General features: G+C 37.8%; 1 protein-coding gene across 2 annotated transcripts; it reads right to left on the reverse strand.

Moving 5' to 3' along the window:
- LOC123504166 (syntaxin-5-like) lies at positions 1 to 8,948 on the reverse strand. Of its 2 annotated transcripts, none has more exons than XM_045254502.1 (8): positions 8,814 to 8,948; positions 6,382 to 6,530; positions 5,200 to 5,389; positions 3,691 to 3,880; positions 3,208 to 3,263; positions 2,335 to 2,585; positions 808 to 1,166; positions 1 to 201 (listed from the first exon to the last, which is right to left on the reverse strand). In XM_045254502.1, the coding sequence occupies exons 2-8, from the start codon at positions 6,511 to 6,513 to the stop codon at positions 42 to 44; spliced, it is 1,338 nt and encodes a 445-aa protein (XP_045110437.1). In that variant the 5' UTR covers positions 6,514 to 6,530; positions 8,814 to 8,948; the 3' UTR covers positions 1 to 41. The 2 variants fall into 2 exon arrangements, with proteins under 2 accessions (XP_045110437.1, XP_045110436.1); XM_045254501.1 differs by having other exon boundaries at positions 8,702 to 8,861.
- Positions 8,949 to 23,400: the final 14,452 nt, after the last annotated feature.

Raw genomic sequence — 23,400 nt, forward strand, 5'->3', positions numbered from 1 at the left:
TAAATTTTAATTATATAATTGTGGATATAATATAACAATCCTCAGGCCATAAAGACAACAAAAATTACAAAGAAGACAATCATTATCCCAAACACCTTGATCATTAGCATCCTGTTAGATGAAATAGCCTTAAAGTATTTGAGAATTTCATGATGGGCTGCTTCCACATTCATCTCAGCTTCATCCACATTCGCATCAATTCTGTGGAATTCCAAGAAAAATGAAGTATGCTTATTAATTCACTGAATCCCATACCAACTCATTGTGAAGTAGCTAACACATCTAAAGTGAATATACCACAATGCTGCAGATGTAGAAATCGTATTACTTCTCTGATAGGAACATACAGTATATGATTACAACAGATGTTAACCCAACTAATATCCACTTCATTAATAAATTCCAATACAATGTAATTATTGTTTTAGTCCGCTATTAATTTTTACATAATTGATACAATAGTCTGTAGCACATAGTACAACCTTTAGTTCTAATTACTTGCAATAGTTGATAACTTCTTAAACACAAAAAAGTATCTTCTTTTATTCTAAAAATCAGCAGCAAAAAATTAACAAAAAAACAAGCTAAATGTTAGTCAGAAGAATTTTAATATTTACAAGAATGGTTTCAAATTCATCATTACATAATTTTCCAAAACACAAAGTCTGTTCTGGTATTATCCTTTTATGGAATTCATTCAGCTCATTGCTCTGCCAAATCAAGCAGAGCAAATCATCAGTTTTATCTAATGTCAGCTATCTAGTATTTCTGAGGTACTCTTGAAACATTAAAAGATTAACTACTTACCTATGCACCAATTCTTCTTGTTCTTTAACCATGGTGGCCAGCTGGGTGAACATCTGTCCCAATTCCACAATTGTAGACTCTATGGTGCGCATAGTGTCAGCTCGACTCTGAAGGTAGGTGTCCTGTTCTTCCATCAACTGCAACTGCTGCTGGTATGCATTGCCACTGTCTAAGTTGATTGCTACCTCTCCACCTCCAGTGCGGGTTAGTTCTCTGCCAGGGTTATGAGCTACTGCTGCTGCCTCATCTGCCACTAATACTGAGCCCTGATGGTGGCCTGCAATGGCTGCTGGAGGAAGCTCACCACTTACTACTCCACCTGTGAAGTGGTCACGGCGCTCTGCCTGCTTCTTTAAATTCTGTTAATGGTATGAAAACAATTATAAAATAGTTTTCAAAATAGTTCATACAATTACAATTACAAATCAGCTTGTAGCATGGTATACTCCTTAAATAACTCTTATTGTGTGACATTTTTCTCCATAGCAGCAATTTTCTAACCTCAAATGTTCCATCACCTCTCATTTATTTGGTGATTAACATCTTTTGCTATGAAAAGTATCAAAGTTGCAAGAATTAAATCATGATAACTTGTCTTTTTAAGACATAAACATATGTATATTTTCTGTCTTAAAATCAACAAATGTTCATTTTATTTTTCATCATGACAGACATCCAGTCAACATAAAAAAACAGTAAAGAGAAAAGTCCCTATTTACTTAAATACCAGCCTGAAAGTCTCTTTAAAGGAAAGGAAAATAACCTCATAATGACCCAAACTAACTGTCCTTTCTGAGGAGCAAGTAAAGATATTGCTCCAACAGCAGCATGAAGCATTTTCAGGTTTGTAACACAGAACCTTTCTTCCTAATCTATTTGAGCTTCAAGATTAAATACTCAGTATTTCTATATTTAAAATGTGTTGTGGTCATGCCTTAGTGTGAAGCAATATAAATATATATTAGAGGCAATATAGTATTACATCTTGTGTTGCACTGAGAATAAGAGAGGCAGTATCTCCACTTTATGTTGCCTTTTGTGATGCACTGGAAATTCTTCCAACTTGACTGGAGTGTGTGCTAAGTATGCTCCATTCTTCTATCACAGAGGATGATGGAATGGTCATAGTAGAAAATAGTAAAAAACAAACACTTTTGGGTGGAAGAAAGTAACCATCAGTGGACAACATAAGAGAAAATGCCTATGATTCTGAAAATGAGACAAAATAAATTAAGATTTCAAGATTTTTTGAAAATACTTTTCTTTAACACAACCATTTGATACTTCTATAATAACGAATACATTTCAGTCTAGAGTTTCATTATCAAATATTAGCTTCCTATTAACATCAAATTTTCATAAAACTGAAATTTCCATCTATAGTGGCATCTTCAATTGTTATTGTTACTACAGTTGGATAATGTCTTTTATTCTGCTTTCAAGATCTTTAAAATTTCCATCTCATTAGCTAACAACAGTAATAGAACATAGACATGGAATTAGATGTAAAAATACTAGTAAACTCACCTCAGTTCGGACTTCCAATACATCCTTGAACTTTTGTGTAATGAATGCAACCTTAGTCTGAAGTGTTCCCACCAGGTTGGAGGAATGCTTCTGTTGGTGGACACTACTACCCCCCTGAGAGGCAGCCATGGAGCGAGTGCGCAGATCACTTAACTGCTTGGTTAAGGATGAGAGGTCATGTCGGATGATACCGGTCAGCTCATGAATCTCGTGGTCATGACTATCGTCGAACAATGACCGCTTCTTGGCCACTGAAGAGAAAGCATAGTTATTACACAAGAAATTAATGCTCTTATTCTTACAAACATAAAATTCCTTCACTTAGACACCAACATAAAAGACATTAATATTCAAGAAAAACATTTTAAAATGCAGAAATTAATAAAACATCCTAAACCTCATAAATATGATATGAAACTTATAACAGTAAGTGTTCATAAAATTTGGCATAATTTCAATAGTGTATGTCTATGAAAAAAATAATACCAGTAAGAAATTTATATAAATAACATTATTTGAAATAAAATGAATTAGTGATGTCCAATTTATACATGTAAGCTGTCTTAACCTCAGAAAAGACATTTTCTCTAAATCAGGTGATGAGTTGAATTCCTTTTTGTGTTTAGGTTGCAATTTAACTGGCAACCTTTACATTGCATTCCTTTTCTCTAAACTTCACACAAGTTATTCTCTTAATATAAGCACATCTACAAGAAATTTTACAAGTGTATTTTTATATCTACAGTGGTATATGATACAAGTGTGATCTATACGATATCCTTATGTATCTAGTTCCTATATTACACAAAATTTTAATTAACAAATGATTTCTCACTTTACGAAGCATTATACAAAAACAAAATAATTACTTACAATGAGTTAACTTTTCCAATTTGGCGTAGGTGCTAGATATATTTCTTCCTATTAATCTGAAACAAAGCAATACATCATTGATAAACTTAACACTCAAGTTAACAGTAAATACTACTGACAACACATGCATAATGGTATTAAAGTGATTTAAAATATACCAACATAATACTATATTCTATGTCTGAAGAAGGTTGGAGAGAGAGAGAGAGAGAGAGAGAGAGAGAGAGAGAGAGAGAGAGAGAGAGAGAGAGAGAGAGAGAGAGAGAGAGAGAGAGAGAGAGAGAGAGAGAGTGGGAGGAAGTCTGCTGACTTATCACACCCATAAAATAAATGCAAGTTGAAAAGGTATCAGATTTCAGTGCTGTGATTGCCTTAATTGTCCTCTTACTAAACAGTTCAAGGCATAGGAAGGAGGAAAACAGAAACAAGCAGTTAGAGTCTATCAGTGAAACAATTAAGTTACTGGTTAGCCTTCACACTTACCTAGATCTCTGCATAAAATCTTGATACTGTCGCAAGTCTCTTGGCCTCTTGCTGTCTCGATGAGGCACAGAACCATTGAAGCTGCTGCCCTGCTGGGAGCGCACAATACGACTGAACTCCTGTGTACGGTCACGGGCTGCCATCTCACTTTCCTCTACAGCAGGCTGATACAAGTTTCCTGATGACCAATCTGAAATTAATTTTATCATGTATTGATTTAACTGAACATATGGTTGTCAATATATTACATAACTTTCTACATACCCTTAACAGCAGGAAGAAAACGTATTACCCTCTTTCCCTCATTGATTTGTACAGGGGATTTCATGTCCATGTGTCAACTATCTGTTTGTTTCCTTACTTTTCACTTGTAGGGCCTTTTCTGACGGTTTCATTACATACACTGTTATCCTTATCATGTAGAATTTCCATAAAGTCTATCATTTGCACCTGGTTCTTAATATTATGTACCGTATTTTACGGCTTACAAGACGCACTTTTTTCCCTAAAAATACCATGAAAAATACTAGTGTGTCTTCCAAGATGAATGTTGTATTGTAAGGCAGCATCCAACCTCAAGTGAGCTTGGACACTTGACAGATAGCGACCTGGATTTTTATGTTGAGTCATTACATTATGATGTTAGCTTAAGTATCATTTAATTTAGCCTTTTATATTATGTAAACTCAGTACTTAGGTGTTACAAGTATTTACAATACCATAATCCTTCCTGCAGCCTACTCAGCGTGTGGAGAAAACGGGCCGCTCCCTCGTTTCATTGCAACACACACACATGTGCACACGAACGCACACACATCATGCCAGGTGCCTTTATACCTTTACTGATAGAGCATCCAAATGGCTTACTCATTCAAGCAAGAGTCAAAACTCCACTTGTGAATTGTATTCACATTGATAAAGCATATGAAGCACGACTGCAAAATAAAATAAATACAAACTGCAGCACTGACATGTTCGGTTTCGGCGATCGGACAAGTGATTCCGAAATGTAAACAACAGGTCCAAAACATGCCGTTGCCCGCCACTAATACAAGAAGAGATGGACTATTTCACTGTGTATATGTATTTACCTATGGTGTTTTTATTTACATAGTTTTAAATTTGTGGTGAGCGCTCCAGCAAATTTGTAATGAGTGGTGAAACAATAGTGTCTTGCAGACTCCTTGCTTCTGATGTTTTTGTATTCAGTGGTCGGATATATGGTGAATGCGTTCTTGTATGAGAATGACTTTTTTTTTCTTGGAAATTTCTTTCAAATATTAGGGTGCGTCTTCCAAGCCGTAAAATAAGGTATGTGCATCAACAACAGATAAAACACAATCAGCTACAATTCTAAAACGTTTATTCATATGAGACTTGCTGCTACTTGAAAGTCACAACTGGAAATGTTCTACAACTTGATAAACTTTCATACAACAACAAATTCCATAAACGTCAAGCATAATCACAAATATCTTCTCTAGTTATGACTACAACTAAGATGCTTACGGGAGTAATTCTGAGGTGGGAGATTGGATGCTTGCAGCTGAGGGGAAGACCAAGAATGATTGATATGCGAGTTCTGTACCTCTCCTGTCTGTCCTCTATAGTTTGGGTCTATTGAATCAGTTTTCTTGTAGTATGCCTCAGCTGACTGTGATCCCCACTCTGGTCCGTTGTTATTGCCACCAATGACAACCTGGGGAAGATTAAGTTTTGTAATGAATTCTCTCCAAAGTGGATCTATATAATATGAAAAACCTAAACTAATGTATTTCTAAAAGTTGATCTAATCTATTCCAAGCAAAATTCATTCCATAAGTAGTGGAGTGCTTTAGTAACATTTCCTTCTTTGGAGAATTTTAATTCTGATAAAGGAATATTTCATTAATACTGAAAAAAGAAGATTGGTTAAAGGCTACAAAACAACATCTAGGATAAAAACCTTGCATTGTGATTACATAGAGAAAATTGCAAAAATGTTTCAATTACATAGAGGAAATTGCAAAAATGTTTCATCCAAATGTAGGATCAGGTTAAGGGATGCTTCAATGAACACAAAATGTGAACATATTGTGAACCATTTGTCATACTATGTGAGGACTGACAGTATGAAAATGCAAACTCTAGATATCACATATAGGTAAGTACATACTACAATGGTCCAATACCAAGAGAGAAATTTGCAAAGAAATTAAAAGTTTGGATGGCTGTAAAGCAATTGTCCTAAAAAAAATTAACATAAAAAAATAGCCCCATATGACAGTTACACCTCAATGGATTTCTTCGATATATACATATCTAATCATAATTATCAGTGGTTCTGGTAATTCAGAAAGGCATTCATCTAGGGGGATGGGAGCAATTATTCTATAGGGGGAGAGGAAGATAATTCCCAGCGAGAATTACCTTCAGGGGGCAGTTGTAGGAGGGAAACTAGCCTAAAGGGATAGTTATTCACGGGATATCTGTTTGGATGCTGCAGGGTTTCTAGACTATATACTTTCTACTGTGATCAATGTTAAGGGTTATATAAAAAAAAAAAAAAAAAAAAAAAAAAAAGTAAGTCAAATAATAATAAATGTTGGGAAATAATGATAAAGAAATTAGAAACAAGTGAAACTGGTAACCCTATAGGAATTGAAACTGTTGTATAAAAAGGAGGGCAAGTCTTAAGTTATGTCAACAAACCTGTGGAAAAAGTGTGTATTGAGGCTGTGGATCTGGCTGGAGCTGGAGTGAGTTAAGAAATACAGGTGCTCCAGGGGCTGATGGCTCCTCCACAAAAGACTCAGACCCCGCACGCCTTCGTCGGGTCGTCATTACACACTAATAAAGACCTGTAGAAAACAATTTAAATGAGCAGGTAAGAGAAATTAATTTCAGTATCCTATCAAACAGTAGGAACTGAACTGATACACTTGAGAAAAGGAAATCAGCATAAAATGATAAAGTGATCATAGTAAAGCATATCTGGCTACCACAAACTGAGCACAACATTGAAGTGTTAGACTTATTTACATCATTGTCATCACATAGATTTGATCCTTAGAAAAATTCTCTCACAGTGAATTCATCCTACCTTCAAATGAATTTCATCACATACTAGATTTGATCCCTAGAAAAATTCTCTCACTGTGAATCTATCCCACCTTCAGATAAATTTCTCAGAGTTTCCATGATATTGTAAAGCTTGCCATGACCCTGGGACATTAATATAATGAAATAAATTTTATAAAGCTAATTTCGTAAAAGCTACGATTGAGTAGACAGTGACTAACTGGTAATGTAAACAATTAACAAGAAAAGTTGCAGCACCACTACGACCAATCTAACAGAAACTGGATCTAAAACAATCAATCCTTTTTAGTAATGAGGATAAATTCACTTTAATTTTTAATGCAAATAATAAAATCCTGTTTTCACACACACACACACACACACACACACACACACACACACACACACACACACATATATATATATATATATATATATATATATATATATATATATATATATATATATATATATATATACATATATATTTAATTTGGAATATCAATATCATTGTTGCTAGTATCAGAATGTGGAGTTATGAGTATACTGGTTGTCAGTTATTGGGAGATAATCAATAGCCAGTTATCAATTTCAGGTTATTGTAATTAGGTAAGGTTATTGCTAGCAATTCATTGGTTATTGTGATTATTTCTTTTTGTTATTGTGCTCAGCTACAATAATTAATGTGAGAGTAACAATACACTGTCAGTGTGCTACCTGCATTCATACTGTTAACATGTGAAGAAAGAAGGATGATCAACAATTCCTACTGAAAACCATACAACTGTACAAAGACAGACAAAAGAAAGACAACATAAATGAAATCTTGTTGAAAAGTATAATGGAAAATATCCAGAAGCTACAAGATGATGTAAGAAGAAATATAAATTCACTCAGAAAAATCATTAAAGGAATTAGCAAAACTTAGTTTCCAAAACTACAGCACCAATTCTGACGAGATTCATTAACCAATGGCACAGTATTTTTTAATGAGATGCAGTTTTCTGTAGATCAAGAGATGCCTTCACAGCCTACAAGCATAAGCACAGAGGAGGATGAGAACAAGAATGACTTGAATGAAACATTATTGCTCAGTCTTCAGTCTGACATGATGTCTCTCCGAAATAATTTGTGTGATGAAAGATATATATAATGATATGAAGCCATATATGGGGTGACAAATATTGTACAGTAAAACTGAGTCATTATATTGTATCAACTGTGTAGGCTAACTCAACTTGTCAACATATAGGAACATATTCAATCAAACATTTATTTTAGATACATGTACTTTTTGTTCAAAGCGGTGATTCCTATAAGCCTAAAGTGCCCTGCCTATCTAAAGTCTAACTTCTGCTCTGCCCTATACTCATAGTTACTATCAATGAGCTCTTTGAATAAATGAAAACCACCTAACTAATTAATACTTATCCATGAAGACAACGTAAGGTTGCTATGATAACAGACACTGTACCACTTAAAAAGTTACAGTTACAAAGTACACAATATGCATGAAAGAAATTTATAACCACTAACCATACGGATGTGAAGTAACATTCAGATGTACTGTGGCAACTTTCATCATATTACATCACACCCCATCAAGATGCCACACCCACTTCTTTACTTAAAAAATAAACACTCAACAAAAGAATTGACCAAATAATAAGCCTTCTCAGTGCACGTCCATGAATTCACTGCTCATTTCACACGGCCATCTAACAACCCCAGAGGCAGGACCTGTCTGGAGGCAAAAATCCTGCTGAGTTGCAGGACCCCTTCACTGCCTCATATACAACTTGTGGGTTAATATTCTACATCCAAACACATAAATACACAAACCGTGTACAGTAAATAACCTAAAAAGCACATCGGAAGGGAAACAGAACCATAAACACAAGCGGAATCGTGAAAAATATGACAGACTTTCCATTAGGACTAACTGTGGTACCTGAGCTTTCCCTGGTGCTGCTGTTTGTTTGGTCGGGTTTGGTAGGACATCACAACCTTGGGATTAGTGCTCAGGAGAGATTTGAGACAACGGTAGTGGTGCAAAAACTTACCATCCTTCCCGTCACGAGACAAGTAAACAGCAGCCACGTTTGCACTCGATGACGTCACTCCCTCAACTCAGACGTCATTGTATTTCTTACGGTTCTAAAAGGATATCATAGTAAAGTCATTGAGAGACAACTCGGTTCTTAAATATTCCATTTTGTTCTCAGTTTGTTAATGATTTCCTTTTTTTACACATCTTCCCGCACAAATGTACAATTTCTTAAAAAGGGCGGGATGTTTTAAAAATTGTCTACAAGGGAATTTCTTGATTGTTCCTGTGTTTGTCACTCATACCAATTTAAATAAGTAATAAAGAAACTACTACCTAATATCAATAAGATAAGGGTGAGAGAAAGAAAAAAAGTAGTAAATAAAGATAAAACAATAATGCTAAAATAACACAGAATTAACTGAAACTGCATGGTATGCTTTAGAATTACAAAATTACAGCACGCGGGACGCATGCAGCTCGCTAAAAAATGGAATTCATACTGCTAAACAAAAGTTGGTAAATTTGAAAGAGAAAGTCACCAAGCAACACCAATAATATTGTGACCAATTAGTTTTTTTTTTTTTCCCTCAAGTGTGAGCATACATGAGAGTAGGTTTTCCTTTAAAAGCCTTTCATTCTGTCTGTTTTAAATATTAATTATTTTGGATTAATATATCTAATGCAGCCATATATATATATATATATATATATATATATATATATATATATATATATATATATATATATATATATTTTTTTTTTTTTTTCCAGCTTGTATAGAAGTTTCAAAGTTCTGACGAAGTAGTTTTTATCTTTTTAAGGTGTTTCCATTCCCGATAAATCAGATTTGTGTACTTTGGAGTGTTTGTTTCAAAAGTGTCTATGTTACAAGTAAAAAAAAAAAAAATCCTTAAAAATATCTCTATCATTAATCAGCCACGGGATGTTTTTATATTCCCAAAGTTTGTTAAAAAAAAATGCCTTTTTAAAATTGAATAGACTATCTCTTAGTGTTTTCTTTCAAAGGATTTTTTTTTTTTTTAATAAAAGCCGTTACGTATATATGAAGCCATCCTGGGGCCGACACGAGCCGGGTCGAGGCGAGCCGAGAACCAAGGTAGGGTGGAGCTGGACTGACGGGATGGTAGTGTGTACCAAGGAATTCCTTGGTGTGTATCCAAACACAACCAGCGTGCTGCATGCTGCCTCTAGTGTGTGTGTGTGTGTGTGTGTGTGTGTGTTTCATCTTCTTTATTTGAGCAGTATTTTCTTTCCTCCTCCTTCTCTATCACTGGTAGTTAGGAAATAGCTTCAACAAACAGCCTAGTAAGGATCTCAGGGTCTGTTGCTGTTTGTCCTCTTTTACATTCCTTTGTATTCCTCCTCCTCCATAGAGTGACTCTCCCCCTCTTCTGCAGGTGTGAGAAGTATTGGAACAGGAATTACACGGGTGACCTGGAGGTGATCAGGCAAAGGCAGCGTGGGCTCCATCACCCACGCCACCGTATCTGTTAATATTTTTTCCACTTATCATTACTTTCATTATTGTTGTTGCTGTCCCTGTTTTTTTTTTTTTTATATGTTACGTTCAGTGTTACGTTGTTCTTGGTTACCTTTACAGTATCCCCTTGCGTCTGTATAATATCTGTTACGGTACTGCGTCAGTTTAAGTTAATGCTATATTGGAATACATTTGATTACCTTTTCTTTAGCTTTCCCAGAGAGAGAGAGAGAGAGAGAGAGAGAGAGAGAGAGAGTGTGTGTGTGTGTGTGTGTGTAAGACGTACATGTAGCGCTGAGACAAGTACGATAGAAAACGGAATCATTTTATGGGTAACACGATTGAATTTGGATGTAATGCGTTTATTAGTTTTTCAATGTGTTGAGTAACTTATTTGACTAATTAGTTACATAGTTCAATTGTTGACTATTTCAAGTATTCATTCGTAGTTTGCCGGGGAGGAGGAAAATTATTGAAATAGGTAAAAAAAAAAAAAATCTTTTAAGCATTAATATGAGAGTAAAACTGTTGAATTATGGAAAAAACAAATGAGAAAATTAGGAATAATGTGATAATGCAAAAGAAATGTTCCCTTAAGCAATAATTTTAGGGTAAACTATTGAAATGAGAAAGAAGTCAATAAGAAAAGTAGGAATAATGTGGTAATGCGAAAACATGTTCCTTTGAGCAGTCTAATGATGATAAACGAAATAAGGGATAAATGTAGGAAAGTATATCAATTGTGATAATGTAAAAAAAAAAAAAAAATCCCTTTGTGCAGTAATATGATGGTAAACTATTGAAACCAGATATAAATGAATTAGAAAGGAATAATGTGGTAATGTAAAAAAAAACAAATCCTTTGTACAGTGTTATATAGGTAAACAACTGAAAAAATGGGGAAACTACTTAGGAAAGTAGAAATAAAGTAATAATGGGATAATGAGTATATAGTGTACGATACGCGGGTTGACACTTGAAATCAGAGGGAAATGAATTAGTAAAGTAGGAATAATTGGTCAAAACGAAAATAAAAATGTTCCTTTGGCCAGTAATATATGTTGGTAAACTATTAAAATAATGGCCGGGGAATTAAATTATGATAATAATGATACTGCAGAGAAAAAAACCTTAGCAATAATGTGAAGGTAAACTTCTGCAATAACTAAGCTAACAATAAAGCAATACAACACAATAGGAAAACAATCTTCATATGAACACAACCTTAATATCTTGTGCTTTCAGTTGGCAAGTGAAGAGAGAGACTGAGAAGAGAAGAGCAGAAGTTTGTGAAAGAAAAAAAAAGGGGGGGAGGGAGAGAAAAGAGAGAAAACAGATGACAAGAGGGAAGAATATGATAGAAGCAGAGAGAGAAGAACTAAGAAGAGAGAAGATGAAAGAGAAGATCGAGAGGATCGAACTAAGAAGAAAGAAGATGAAAGGCAAGAGAAGAGAGAAGATGAAACAGAAGAGGAGCTAAAAGGAGAGCGAAGAGAAGGTGAAAGAAAGGAGAGAAAGAGTAGAGAAGAAAAATGCAGTTATTACTATTGTAGTATGTATATTTCCACAACTCTCAATAAACATCGATAAACATAACGCAACACGATACATTCTTTCTTTCTTCCTTCTACCCCTATTGTTTCCTTAGCGTGTACAGATGGGGGCGTGTTTTTGGGTAGGGCTGAATCTAAAGTTAATACATTTACAAGGCGAGTTCACATTGACTGAAAAAATAAATAAATTATAATAAAAAAGTGAAAACACTTTTCGCAAAATAAAACACACTCAGTGTAAAGAATTTCTACTTTCAGTATATATATTTTTTTCTTTTCCACATCATGTATTTAGAGTGTGTACGGAAAGGCACTTAAAAGAAAAACATAGACGAAGAAATAAGTAAAAATACCTGAGTTACCCATATATTGAACTACTTGGCAATAGAGATTACCGCTGTATGCTAGGTAGACTAAAAGAGAAGACATTCCTACCAGACTCGCATTTGCATAAGACTAGCTATCCTCTAAACACCCTTGTAGTCAGATATTGGTACGTTGCTAGTTTGACCTAAATGCCCTTAACTACCGGCGTAACGTGTACTATATCTGAAACATTTAAATCATTACCAATATTCTGAAACGGTTTACTCTTTCATTTTGATTATTTTCAGAGGTTACAAATTATTTGCCGGGTTCTCACGAATGTTTCCCCTATCAATGGTGCAGAAATCTTATTAACCTACCTCTACAATCGTACAAAAAATACCCTTAAAAGTCCATGTGATGTCAAGGGAAAGTTTTGAAAGAAGTGAAGGTACGGGTCAAGTGTTGCAGAATATGGTCCTATGGTCGATGTTCAAAAACGCTTTGCTCTCTTACCACGATTGTTTTCCAAGGCCACAGAGATGATTAGTGAGATTTTCAAGAGTTTCTCTAGTTAATAATGCATAAATTAATCTTGTCACTCTGCCTCTAGAACCGTAAAAACACCTTAAGAGACTTGTGTAAATTTATGTAAGGCCTTTCGAAATAGTGGATCAGGTGAAGCAGAGAAGTGTTTGAGAATACGAACCCATGTCTTATGATCTTATCAACCAGATGAACGAGCAAATAAATATGTGCAAAAAAAATCTAAACAAAATTCATTACGAGACAAGGGTAGGCAATGAGTATAGTGATTTAGTGCAGCCTTAAGTTCCACAGCATCCAAATATTTGCTCACATTTTCAGTCAGTATCAGAATGGCCCTTATTTCTACGTAAGAGGAAGAACTACCAAGAGCAGAAAAATGAATATCAGAAAAAAAAGCCCACTTGAATTGTAGTCTCCTTAAAAGAATCAAAAGAATTAGTCAAAACTCAGGGACAAATGTCTCGACACCTCTCTCTTAAAAGAAGTGAACTCGTAGGAGGATGGAAATACAGAGACAGGCAGGGAGTTCCAGAGTTTACCAGTGAAAGGTATGAAAGATTGAGAATACTGGTTAACTCTTGTATTAGAGGGTTGGACAGAATAGGGATGAGAGGATGAAGAAAGCATTATTTCCTTTCGTTTAAATAAAAAAAATATATATAATTGTTTATCCTAACATTTCAGTAAACACGCATTCATCATACACAGTCCAAACATGGATGACCTGTAACGATAACAGTCGTGGTACTTTATTAATCTATTAACATCTATCTATGTACTTATTCATTTTTTGCTAGAGTGAATATTTGTACTTACAACTCCGCCTCTTAGAACTAAAGGCACATTTTTCAGTAACTTTAATTCCAGTGTTCGGGTTTTGTCTGATTCCAAATCCATGATGTTTTCTGATTTTTATTATGCTAAAGTTACACCATTAATTATCAGAGAGAGAGAGAGAGAGAGAGAGAGAGAGAGAGAGAGAGAGAGAGAGAGAGAGAGAGAGAGAGAGAGAGAGAGAGAGAGAGAGAGAGAGAGAGAGAGAATGTGTGTGTGTGTGTGTGTGTGTGTGTGTGTGTGTGTGTGTGTGTGTGTGTGTGTGTGTGTGTGTGTGTAGAGCGCGCGCACATACTATTTTATCATTTCATCATAATTTAACTTTTCATTGATCTATATATATTTATGTTTTCTCTTTTCTATAGAAGTAAGAGGTAAGTGGAGAAATGATGGAGAATACCGGTGGTGAAAATTATCCTTTCACTCTTTGATCAAGCTGAAGTTTTCGTGTCAGAGAGATTGCGTCATCCATGATTCCTCTGTATCCTGGAAATGGTAAACTGACAACAAATAGCAAATGGCGAACAACAATCATCATTTCCATCCCTCTGATAAAACTCTGAAGTGCTAGATTTCATCAAACATATCATTACAAGAACATAAGCACACAAGAAGAGGTGCAAGAATCCATCAGGCCCATATACAGTACATGTGATAGTCCTAGGGTAAATTCACACATCCACCTACATTATTTCACCTGCCATGCTCATTCACAAATTCGTCTATTTCTCCAAGCTTCCTACTGACTCGGCACTGTCCCTCATTTCTGAGTTTATTTAATCAGCCATTCCATTGATTTATTAGCTCTAGAAATATTGCAAGTTATCGCTCAAGTCTCGAACGATGACCTAAATTTACACATAACTAGTTGTCCTTGTCTCACCAGTGTTGGGAACGCAGTGCACCACCCACCACTACTCGGACCGTCCATCATGTACAGAGCCTTACTTCGCTTATGGTCTTTGATACATATGGAGTGTAAAGAATATGCCGATACCAGTGGAATATTGGGCTCATAACCGTGGCTCATTCTTCCCTTCCGTTCTCCTGGCTTCGGCTTCATCGCAAAGTGAGGCTTCGCGCGGTCATAAGAACGAATCGAGGCTCTTCATGGCCGAGTCAAATTGTTGGGTTTACATGGGTGGTATGGATGAGGGCCTTTATTAAATGTGTTTATGTGCACTAGTAAGAAAGAGATCCTATGATACATCTCGGCTAATTTTTTCATTATTTTTCCTGTGCATATACGTAGTTGTTTTTATGAACGCTATTGAATAGTGAATAAGAGTAGCCGCAAAATAGTATATTGTTGAAATTGCTGATAGTATTACTGTAATAAGACAGTAGTAGTAGTAGTAGTAGTAGTAGTAGTAGTAGTAGTAGTACAATTATTGTGTGTAACCTATCTACGCATCTATCTTTCACTCTACACCCATCCGTCCACATATCCACCTACTTATACACACATAGTAGTAGTACAAGTATTATTATCATCATTATTATTATTAGTAGAATAGTAGTAGTAGTAGTAGTAGTAATAGTAGTAGTAGTAGTAGTAATAGTAGTACCTAGTAGAAGTAGTAGTAGTAGTATAGTAGTAGACGTAACAGCAGCAGTTAAAATATGTCTATCTGTTTACTCATCTTTCTCTATACATCCACACCATCCACACCCCTCCCCACACACTTTTTGTTTTGAATGTTAGCGAGACACGTGGGCAGCGTCAGCAGTGACAGCGGGACACGAAGTAGAAGCCAGCGCTTGACAGGGAGTCGGAACGGTCGGTCAGCAATATTCGAGGGTTGGCGGGAGAGGCGCCGCTCTTGGAACGACGTTTTTTTCGACAAATTTTTATCGGAATCCTACCAATATCTAGCAACATTTCTCATTTCGTTTGGAAACTTCCTTCGCTTCGCTTCTCTTTTACCGTATCTCTGTTAACTGTTCCCACACAGGCAATGCATCCCACCACAAGGGAAAAGGCGAACTCGTAGATGCTTCGTTAGTAGAGCGGGTGTATGGATCGAGATGATTGCTACTGTTTTGTGTCTTGCAAGTCGTCGTAACATTGTCAGCTCAAATGACTAGTGCTGGCGGCTGTGGAGAGGCGGCGACCCCACAGCCACGTTTTGTACCGAAGTTGAAGGAACGACTGAGGAACAAGTTTGTATTGGGTTCATATTGCCATCGGGTAGGAAGGAAGAAGGAAGAAGAGCAGTGGGAGAAATAAGAGGATAAAAAAAAAAAAAAAAAAAAAAAATAAGAGTGGAAGAAGAGTGGCGAGGGTGATAGGAGGTTTTAGGTGGTGAAGGGGGAAGGGGGAGGGGCGATCAGGATGAGGGGAAAGAGAAGAAATGAAGGGAATGTCTTACGAACTTTTGAAAGATATTAATTCACCTGAGTGACCTGTTCGCCATATAGAGGAAGCAGGAAGTTGTGAGTGATTCCCTTCTAAAGAGGAGTTTCCATCCTGTTTTATTGCCACCATTGTTTGTTTGCACGTGGTTTAAGGGTTTGAATCGCATGTCTAGTATCTCTGGTATTCTTTTACGTAAAGTGGTTAGCAGGTAGGATGAGAGAGAGAGAGAGAGAGAGAGAGAGAGAGAGAGAGAGAGAGAGAGAGAGAGAGAGAGAGAGAGAGACTTGTATATATGTAACGTTATACACTTTTAAAATGTCACCGTTTTACACGCACACGCACACACACACACACACACACACACACACACACACACACACACACACACACAGCTACGTATCTCACAACACTGGCGACATCCGGGCAACACATAACACAGTTTCACAACAATGCAAGGATATTTCATGCACGCCCCATCCACGTCATGTCCCCAGTCAGTTGTCCTTGTCGGGGCTTCATCATTGGTGGTGTGGGACGCGCGAGTGGGTGATCCAGCGGGTTTTGTGTCCACTCGAAAGGGAATGAAAACTTAAAGAAGGGTGAAGGCAGAGATAGTGGCCAGTTATAAATGAGGAGTTAGGTTCTCATAGATATTTCATTCTACTGATAATGCCGAATACATGTCAAACTTCCAATACAACACCTCTGAGAATATTAGTAGCTTCCAATTGCCTGTTTTTTTTTTTTCGTGATAACCTTTTTGTTTTACCTCACTGTACCATTCCTTTCATCTTGACACACCGGCACATGTCCGTCAGTCACCAAATCACTCATTCCTCCCTCCATCATTTCACCTCAACATTTTTTTTCTTCTTTTCAACTCTTCTTCATTTCTTTGTATACTTCAGCACATATCTACAACAGCAGCACATTCCCTGCACCTCTCCTCTCACCCCAGCCGCCCTGCACACCTCCTCACCCCTGCACACCCCCTTTCACGCCAATGGACTGTGTAATTGGTCCTCGCCTCCCCTTTTTCACCCCGGACATGACATTCCAATATCGTGGCCAAATCGGTACACGGTGCAACTCTCCCCTCTCTCTCCCCACCTGGCCTCTCCCAACCCACCTGCTGGCCTCTCCCAACCTGACAGGCCCCTCCCCGTGTATCTCCACCTCCTCCCTCCTCCTCCTCCTCCTCCTCCTTCTCACTCCTGTTCCTTTTCCATCCCACCTCATCTTTTGTTTCTGTAGGCTTTTCTTTACTTCCTCCCATTTGAGACTTTTCCCCCACTTGCCTCTCTCCACTCCCTCCAACCCCAGACCTTCCCTTCGTGCAACAGTCCAGGTTTCTTCGCACAGTAGTCTCTTGTCCGGGAAGATGGGACAGGGAAGGTGTTGGGTGCCACGCTGCCGGGCCGAGGGAAGGGAGGACTTATGTAGCTTGGAAGTGTTAGAATACCGTGGCTAGTGTGAGGGAGATTGGGTGGGAGTGTGCATCAGAGTGGTGTGGGGGTAGAGAATGTGCTGGGGATGGCAGCGGAATGCGTTTCAGAGAGAGAGAGAGAGAGAGAGAGAGAGAGAGAGAGAGAGAGAGAGAGAGAGAGAGAGAGAGAGAGAGAGAGAGAGAGAGAGAGAGAGAGAGTTATAGTACATCGTATACCGCCCTATCATTACCAATTCAGGTCATCTATTAAAGTTTATGTACTCGTATAAGTATAAATAGTACAGTCGTGGATAGAAAGAAACACAGTGAGCTTTTTCTCAATCGTGTGTGCGCTGATCAACTGAAAATCTTGTAAAATTTTAACACTGCTCGATTCTTAACATTTACAATATGATACTCCACGACTCACAGCACTGAAGGTTCAATACAAGACATTCTAGAGCCATAAGAAAGAAAAGAGGAACTAAAAGAGCCTTCAGTGTCTAGGCAGTACAATGTTTAGAGAATAGAGGAGGCTGTATAAAGAGAGAAAAAAAAATCTCATTGGTTTGTGATTAAGGAAGATGTGCCAAATAGTAGTTATAGTTAAGGGACCAGTGAAATATAGACAAGGAAATTGCAAAACACAGAGAAAGAAAGCACAAAAGGTTAACTTGAATTCCGACTACGAGAATAACTAAGTGTTCATTCTGTTTCCATTTCCTCTAATATGCCTCACTGTTCTACCGACTGTTGTGTGTGGTCGTCATCTATGAACACGAGTGAACAGTCCATTGGGAACAACACAGCTTAGAAAACCTAGATTAGTAAACTGGGCTTTTTTATATTAGGAGAAAACTAAGAAAGTAGAAAACGTCATCTTTCAAAATACCTCTTAGGGGGAAATTTTAAAAGACACCACCGTCATGTCAGGTAGAGTAATGGTCAGAGGTGAAGTAACATAAGAATAACAAAACACCAGAAAATAAACACAGAACAACCTTACATAATAATTTAGTATGCTTGAGGTCAGATTCGGTGTTGACTCTCACGTTGCCATGTTAGACGGTATCACTTTGCTTTGTATTATGAAAATTATGTACTAAGTGACACCTGTTTTCAGAATCTAATACACATATTTGCTGTCACATAAACTGTCGTATGTATATATACTACTGATGTCACAGAAGATTTCAAGACATTTGCCCCACACTTTTGGCTAACTATTATTATTTTTAAGGAAACAGGCAATCAAGAGGCCCTTTTTTTTAATATAATTTTTGTTGCCCTTGGCCAGCTTCCCCTCTTGCATAAAAAATATCGAAGAGAAGTATCGAGAATAAAAATATATAATGAAGTATAAGAAAGACAAAGATGGCACTGCTATATACTACCTACTCCTATTTCTCTCTCTCCCTCTCACCCCTCCCAACTCTCTCTCTCTCTCTGTCCGGGAGTTCGATCCATATGACCCCAAACACAACTGAATATTCTCTCAAAATCGGAGGGTCCACATTCTGCCAGCTACACTGATTTCCCCGAACAAATAGCGCTCGTGTGATCCGCGGCCTTAAGGCAAGTTCTTCCATCCAGCGGTCGTAAAGTTTGTCACGTTGCTCTATATACGCTATTGTGCTTCTAGTTTTGTCTTTTTTTACGGTTAAACAGAGGCCACATCCAAATCACCTGCCTGTAGATGGTTTAAATTAGACTAATCATACAAAGTCATTCAGTTAATTACTCCATGTATCTTGCGAACTGTTATATAGAGTCAGTCTGTCTATTCATTTATGCGTCTATCTATTCTTGATCTTCAGATAGATGCATGTGTTGTATGTGAACTGTATCGATAAACGATTAAATATGAATACCCTTTGTTTATTTTTCTGTACTTTCATGTGTGTATGCTTGTCTCTCTTTTCTTCCTGTTTGTTTCTGTCTATTTATCTATCTCTCTTTTTCTCTCTCTCGGTCTGTTTTTTTTTTCTGCTTCTGTGTAACTGTGTGATTATGTCTGTCTGTCTGTTCATCTGTGTCTGTTTGTCTGTCTTTTTGTTTCTGTCTTTGGATCTCTCTCTCTCTCTCTCTCTCTCTCTCTCTCTCTCACACACACACACACACACACACACACACACACACACACACACACACACACACACACAGACATACACGCAGGGAAAAAAAGAAGAAAAAAGGGCGCACCCCTGCAAACAAACGATGCACAAACAATACACACACGCTACATAAAACAGTGTACAATAAGAGTGAATCTGCGACACGATACACATTTGTAACCCAAAACAGGACAACCTCGCGCGACCCACTTCACGGCGGCCGGCCCTCTATTGGCTGGCCGTTCACCAATCACAGGACGCCATTGCCTGCGGGTCGTCGGGGGAAGGATGAATGAGCCTGAACAAATGCACGCACACACACGTATACACACACACACACACACACACACACACACACACACACACACACACACACACACACACACACACGGGTACAGTGGAAGGAAAATAGTATTATGATGCATGTAAAAAAATTCAAATGAGTGATTCTATAGTAAGTTATAGCCGCATGCATACAACACACACACACACACACACACACACACACACACACACACACACACACACACACACACACACACACACACACACACACACACACACAGTAGAAAGAAAATAAGAAAAGAAGTGTACCAACAAATCAAATGAGTGATTCTAGGAAATTATACACATAAGTTTGAGAAAAAAAAGTAAAGTACATGGATTAAGAATTACTAACAGGTAGATATTTTTGACATTGAATAATTAAAGTAGAGCAATATAATTATGAGTTCAAAATCTGTAAATGAACTTCCCATTATAAAAAGGGAATAAGTTTATAAGGGATAGGAAGGGCGTATGCTTTTTTTTTTTTTTTTTTTTTTCGGTCAGGTACTTAATTAGGAAAAAAAAGGATAGTATTTTGTTGCGATCTTCCCCGAAAAAAATCTAGAAAAAAGTGTATTTTGTCTCAATTACTATATCATTTTTCGTTTGATTACGATGGCCAGTCAAGTAAACATGATAATATTAAGAGTCAAACATACACATATATTTCAAGACTTTCGACATTTATTCTTGAACTTAACTCATTTTTTAAATTAGACACATCTATCTCCATATCTGACTTTATTTGCCAATTCAATTCAATTTAAATTCAATAACCTATACAATAAATTCATATACTACGCACAGATTTTCTTCTCATTCTCCCTCTCCTTTCCTTCCTTAAACCACACTCCTCATGTTTACTGTACCTTTCTTCTACCAAATCGACCTCCAGATTAACTATACACTGCAATTCACGACAAGAGTGCGGAAATCTTACACCACATACCAATAGAAGATACAAAACAAAAAATAAAACATCACACCTAACAGTAAAGCAGAAACTACTAAAGAACACCATACATTAAGACACAAATGGTATGGACCTTGTGGAGCCAAAACAACACGCCTAATAATGCAACAGAAATCACTAAGGAACAACATACATAAGACACACATGATAAACGAATACACCGTGTAAATATATAAGTGCTAGAAAAGAAGGAAAATATACAGAAACTTCCGTACAGACCTGAGTGACGAAGCGATGACGAGGAAAGGGTGTAGCAGTGTCAGTAAGGCAAGCAGGGAGAGGAACCCTTTAAACTGCTCCAACTTGAGTCGTATAGCGTTGGGGCGATAGCTGCAGTGGTGAATCTGGGAGAGAAAAATGAGATGTGTATGTTTTGATTCTACTCCTGCTATTACTATTACTACTACTACTACTACTACTACTACTACTACTACTACTACCACTATTAGTATTATTACCTGTTGTGAGGGGAAGAGGAAAATGACTCTACTGACACGCGGATCAATCTTGTCTCTTTATCGTCGTTGTTTTATAACATTATACCATTCCCTCCTGTCCCCCTGACCGCCCCCAGCCTCCCCCTCTCTCTCTCTCTCTCTCTCTCTCTCTCTCTCTCTCTCTCTCTCTCTCTCTCTCATTATATTAGGATAAGGGAGTGAAGGTGAAGTGGGATGGATAGGTACATTCATAGGTCGAGGTGAGAGGTTTATCGGAGTCCTCCGATCAAAATAATGCAAAAACTAGTTGTGTCGAAGTTTGGGCAGCGAGGCGGCGACCTGTACACGCAGCGCCGCACTGCAATAAAACGAGGAAGGTCGCTGGTGGTGTGCACAGCTTACCACCCCCCCCTCTCTCTCTCTCTCTCTCTCTACACTTTGGGTTCTCGCTGCCTCGAGTAACCGTGCTGGAGTGTCACGTACTGGCCCAACTATCGCCGAGGTGCTCTCTGATAGCGCCATTCTGATCGCTGTCTTCCTTTTATTTCGCTTGTCAACAGCCACGGAGAGGAAGGACACCGCCTTGCCATGCTGAAGAAGGCTGCTGTTGTAGTCACACGGGTCGCACTGCCAGTAAGGGAGAAGGAATGTAGTGCCATGTTTGTAAAGATGAAACGTTACTGAGAAGAATGCCGAAGGAAGAAAAACATAGGAGGAAATGCAACATATTTGTAAACAAGTTGAAACGCGCCTATAAAGGAACTCGTTAGCATGGCGCAAGGTGACGCTGAGGTGCACCAGGGTCCAAGTGGAGCTGGTTAACGATATGCAAACACTTTCTGTGAGTCTGTCTTGGGCGGCAGCTGGGCGGCGCTCCCCGGAACCGAATGCAAGAAAGATTTTCCTTCCCTCTCTCTCTGTCTGGTCGATACCAACCATTTGCTGAAGAGAAACTTGTTCGAACATCCATCCTCTTGACCACGAAGAGAGGACGAAGGCCGGTGAAGGGAAAGGAACAACTAGGGAGTAGGAACCTCTTCAGCCGCGCAGGAGGGACAGCCTCTCGCACCGGTCATCATTACTGAGACTCGCCCAATTTCATGTTTTTATCTTTTTCTCTTTTTTCCAAATTACTTTTGCTTCCCTGGAAGGTACTCTGCCCTTCCTGCCTGCCAGCGTCCACCTGAATCCACGCTCAGCCCTTACTTATTTCTAAGCCTTCGAACATCTCAGAAATGTTCCCAAAGTAATAGTTTACATGGTTGTATCTGCAGTTTACACCAGACTACATAACTCTACTTTCTTTGTATATATATATCATCTAAACATATTTTTTTTTTCATCAGCATCATCTTGGTGGAATTTAAGAATACCTTATTTTTTACAAGACGTACCTATCTTCAAAATAAATAAATAAATAAATAAAACATAGCCGAAAAACAATAACAACAGAAGTCACAGGAAAAAAAAAATACAGTATATGAAACATTGCCAATGTCACTCTCAGTATTTGAGAGGCAGTGGTCCAGGCCTGCCTGTGTCTGTCACACCACCACAACCCTGACGCCGCATAAAGCTTCATAACACGTCAGGGGTCTGTCACCAGCGGAGTGGCCTTCAAGTTGCAACACTGATCCGCACATCCCCCTTACATAGTTTCCTTCACATTTGGTATTTACTATTCTTGCATTTATCGTCCCTTTTAATCTATTATCAACTCTTTGGCATTTAACCTTTTCTTTTTAATATATAACTCAACTTTAAACAGTATTTTTCAACTTTCCATTTTTTTCTTTTTCTCATTTCTTATATTCTTCTATGCCAACTTTGCTTATATGAATTCTTTTATTCCTTTTCTCCTCACTGTTCTCAGACGATGGCAATTAAGCATACTTACTAATTCTTTTGTTACATGAGCAGTACAAAACATTCATATTTTCATCATCACATCATCCTTGAACAATTCTAAATACATAAATGTCTGACGTACAGTACTTCCAAACTAGTACTTCTCACGTTATTGTATCTGCATCTGGCTCTCGATTTTTCATGCACTTACTTCAGTCTCTCTCTCTCTCTCTCTCTCTCTCTCTCTCTCTCTCTCTCTCTCTCTCTCTCTCTCTTCAATAGCCATGCCCTTGTCAAGAATCTCCAGCCAGCACTCTTTCTGGCCCCGTGCCTCTTCTCCCTCGACGCGGCCCACTCCCTGCTCCCACTGACC

The sequence above is a fragment of the Portunus trituberculatus genome, chromosome 15 (assembly GCF_017591435.1).
Source record: "Portunus trituberculatus isolate SZX2019 chromosome 15, ASM1759143v1, whole genome shotgun sequence".
NCBI classification, from domain to species: Eukaryota; Metazoa; Arthropoda; class Malacostraca; order Decapoda; family Portunidae; genus Portunus; species Portunus trituberculatus.

Coding starts and splice junctions, on each gene's coding strand:
- LOC123504166 (XM_045254502.1), bottom strand. CDS start 6,513: ATGACGACCCGACGAAGGCGTGCGGGGTCTGAGTCTTTTGTGGAGGAG. Junction 1,167..2,334: donor TATTGGAAGTCCGAACTGAG/GTGAGTTTACTA, acceptor TACCATTAACAG/AATTTAAAGAAGCAGGCAGA. Junction 202..807: donor CAAGAAGAATTGGTGCATAG/GTAAGTAGTTAA, acceptor GGAATTCCACAG/AATTGATGCGAATGTGGATG.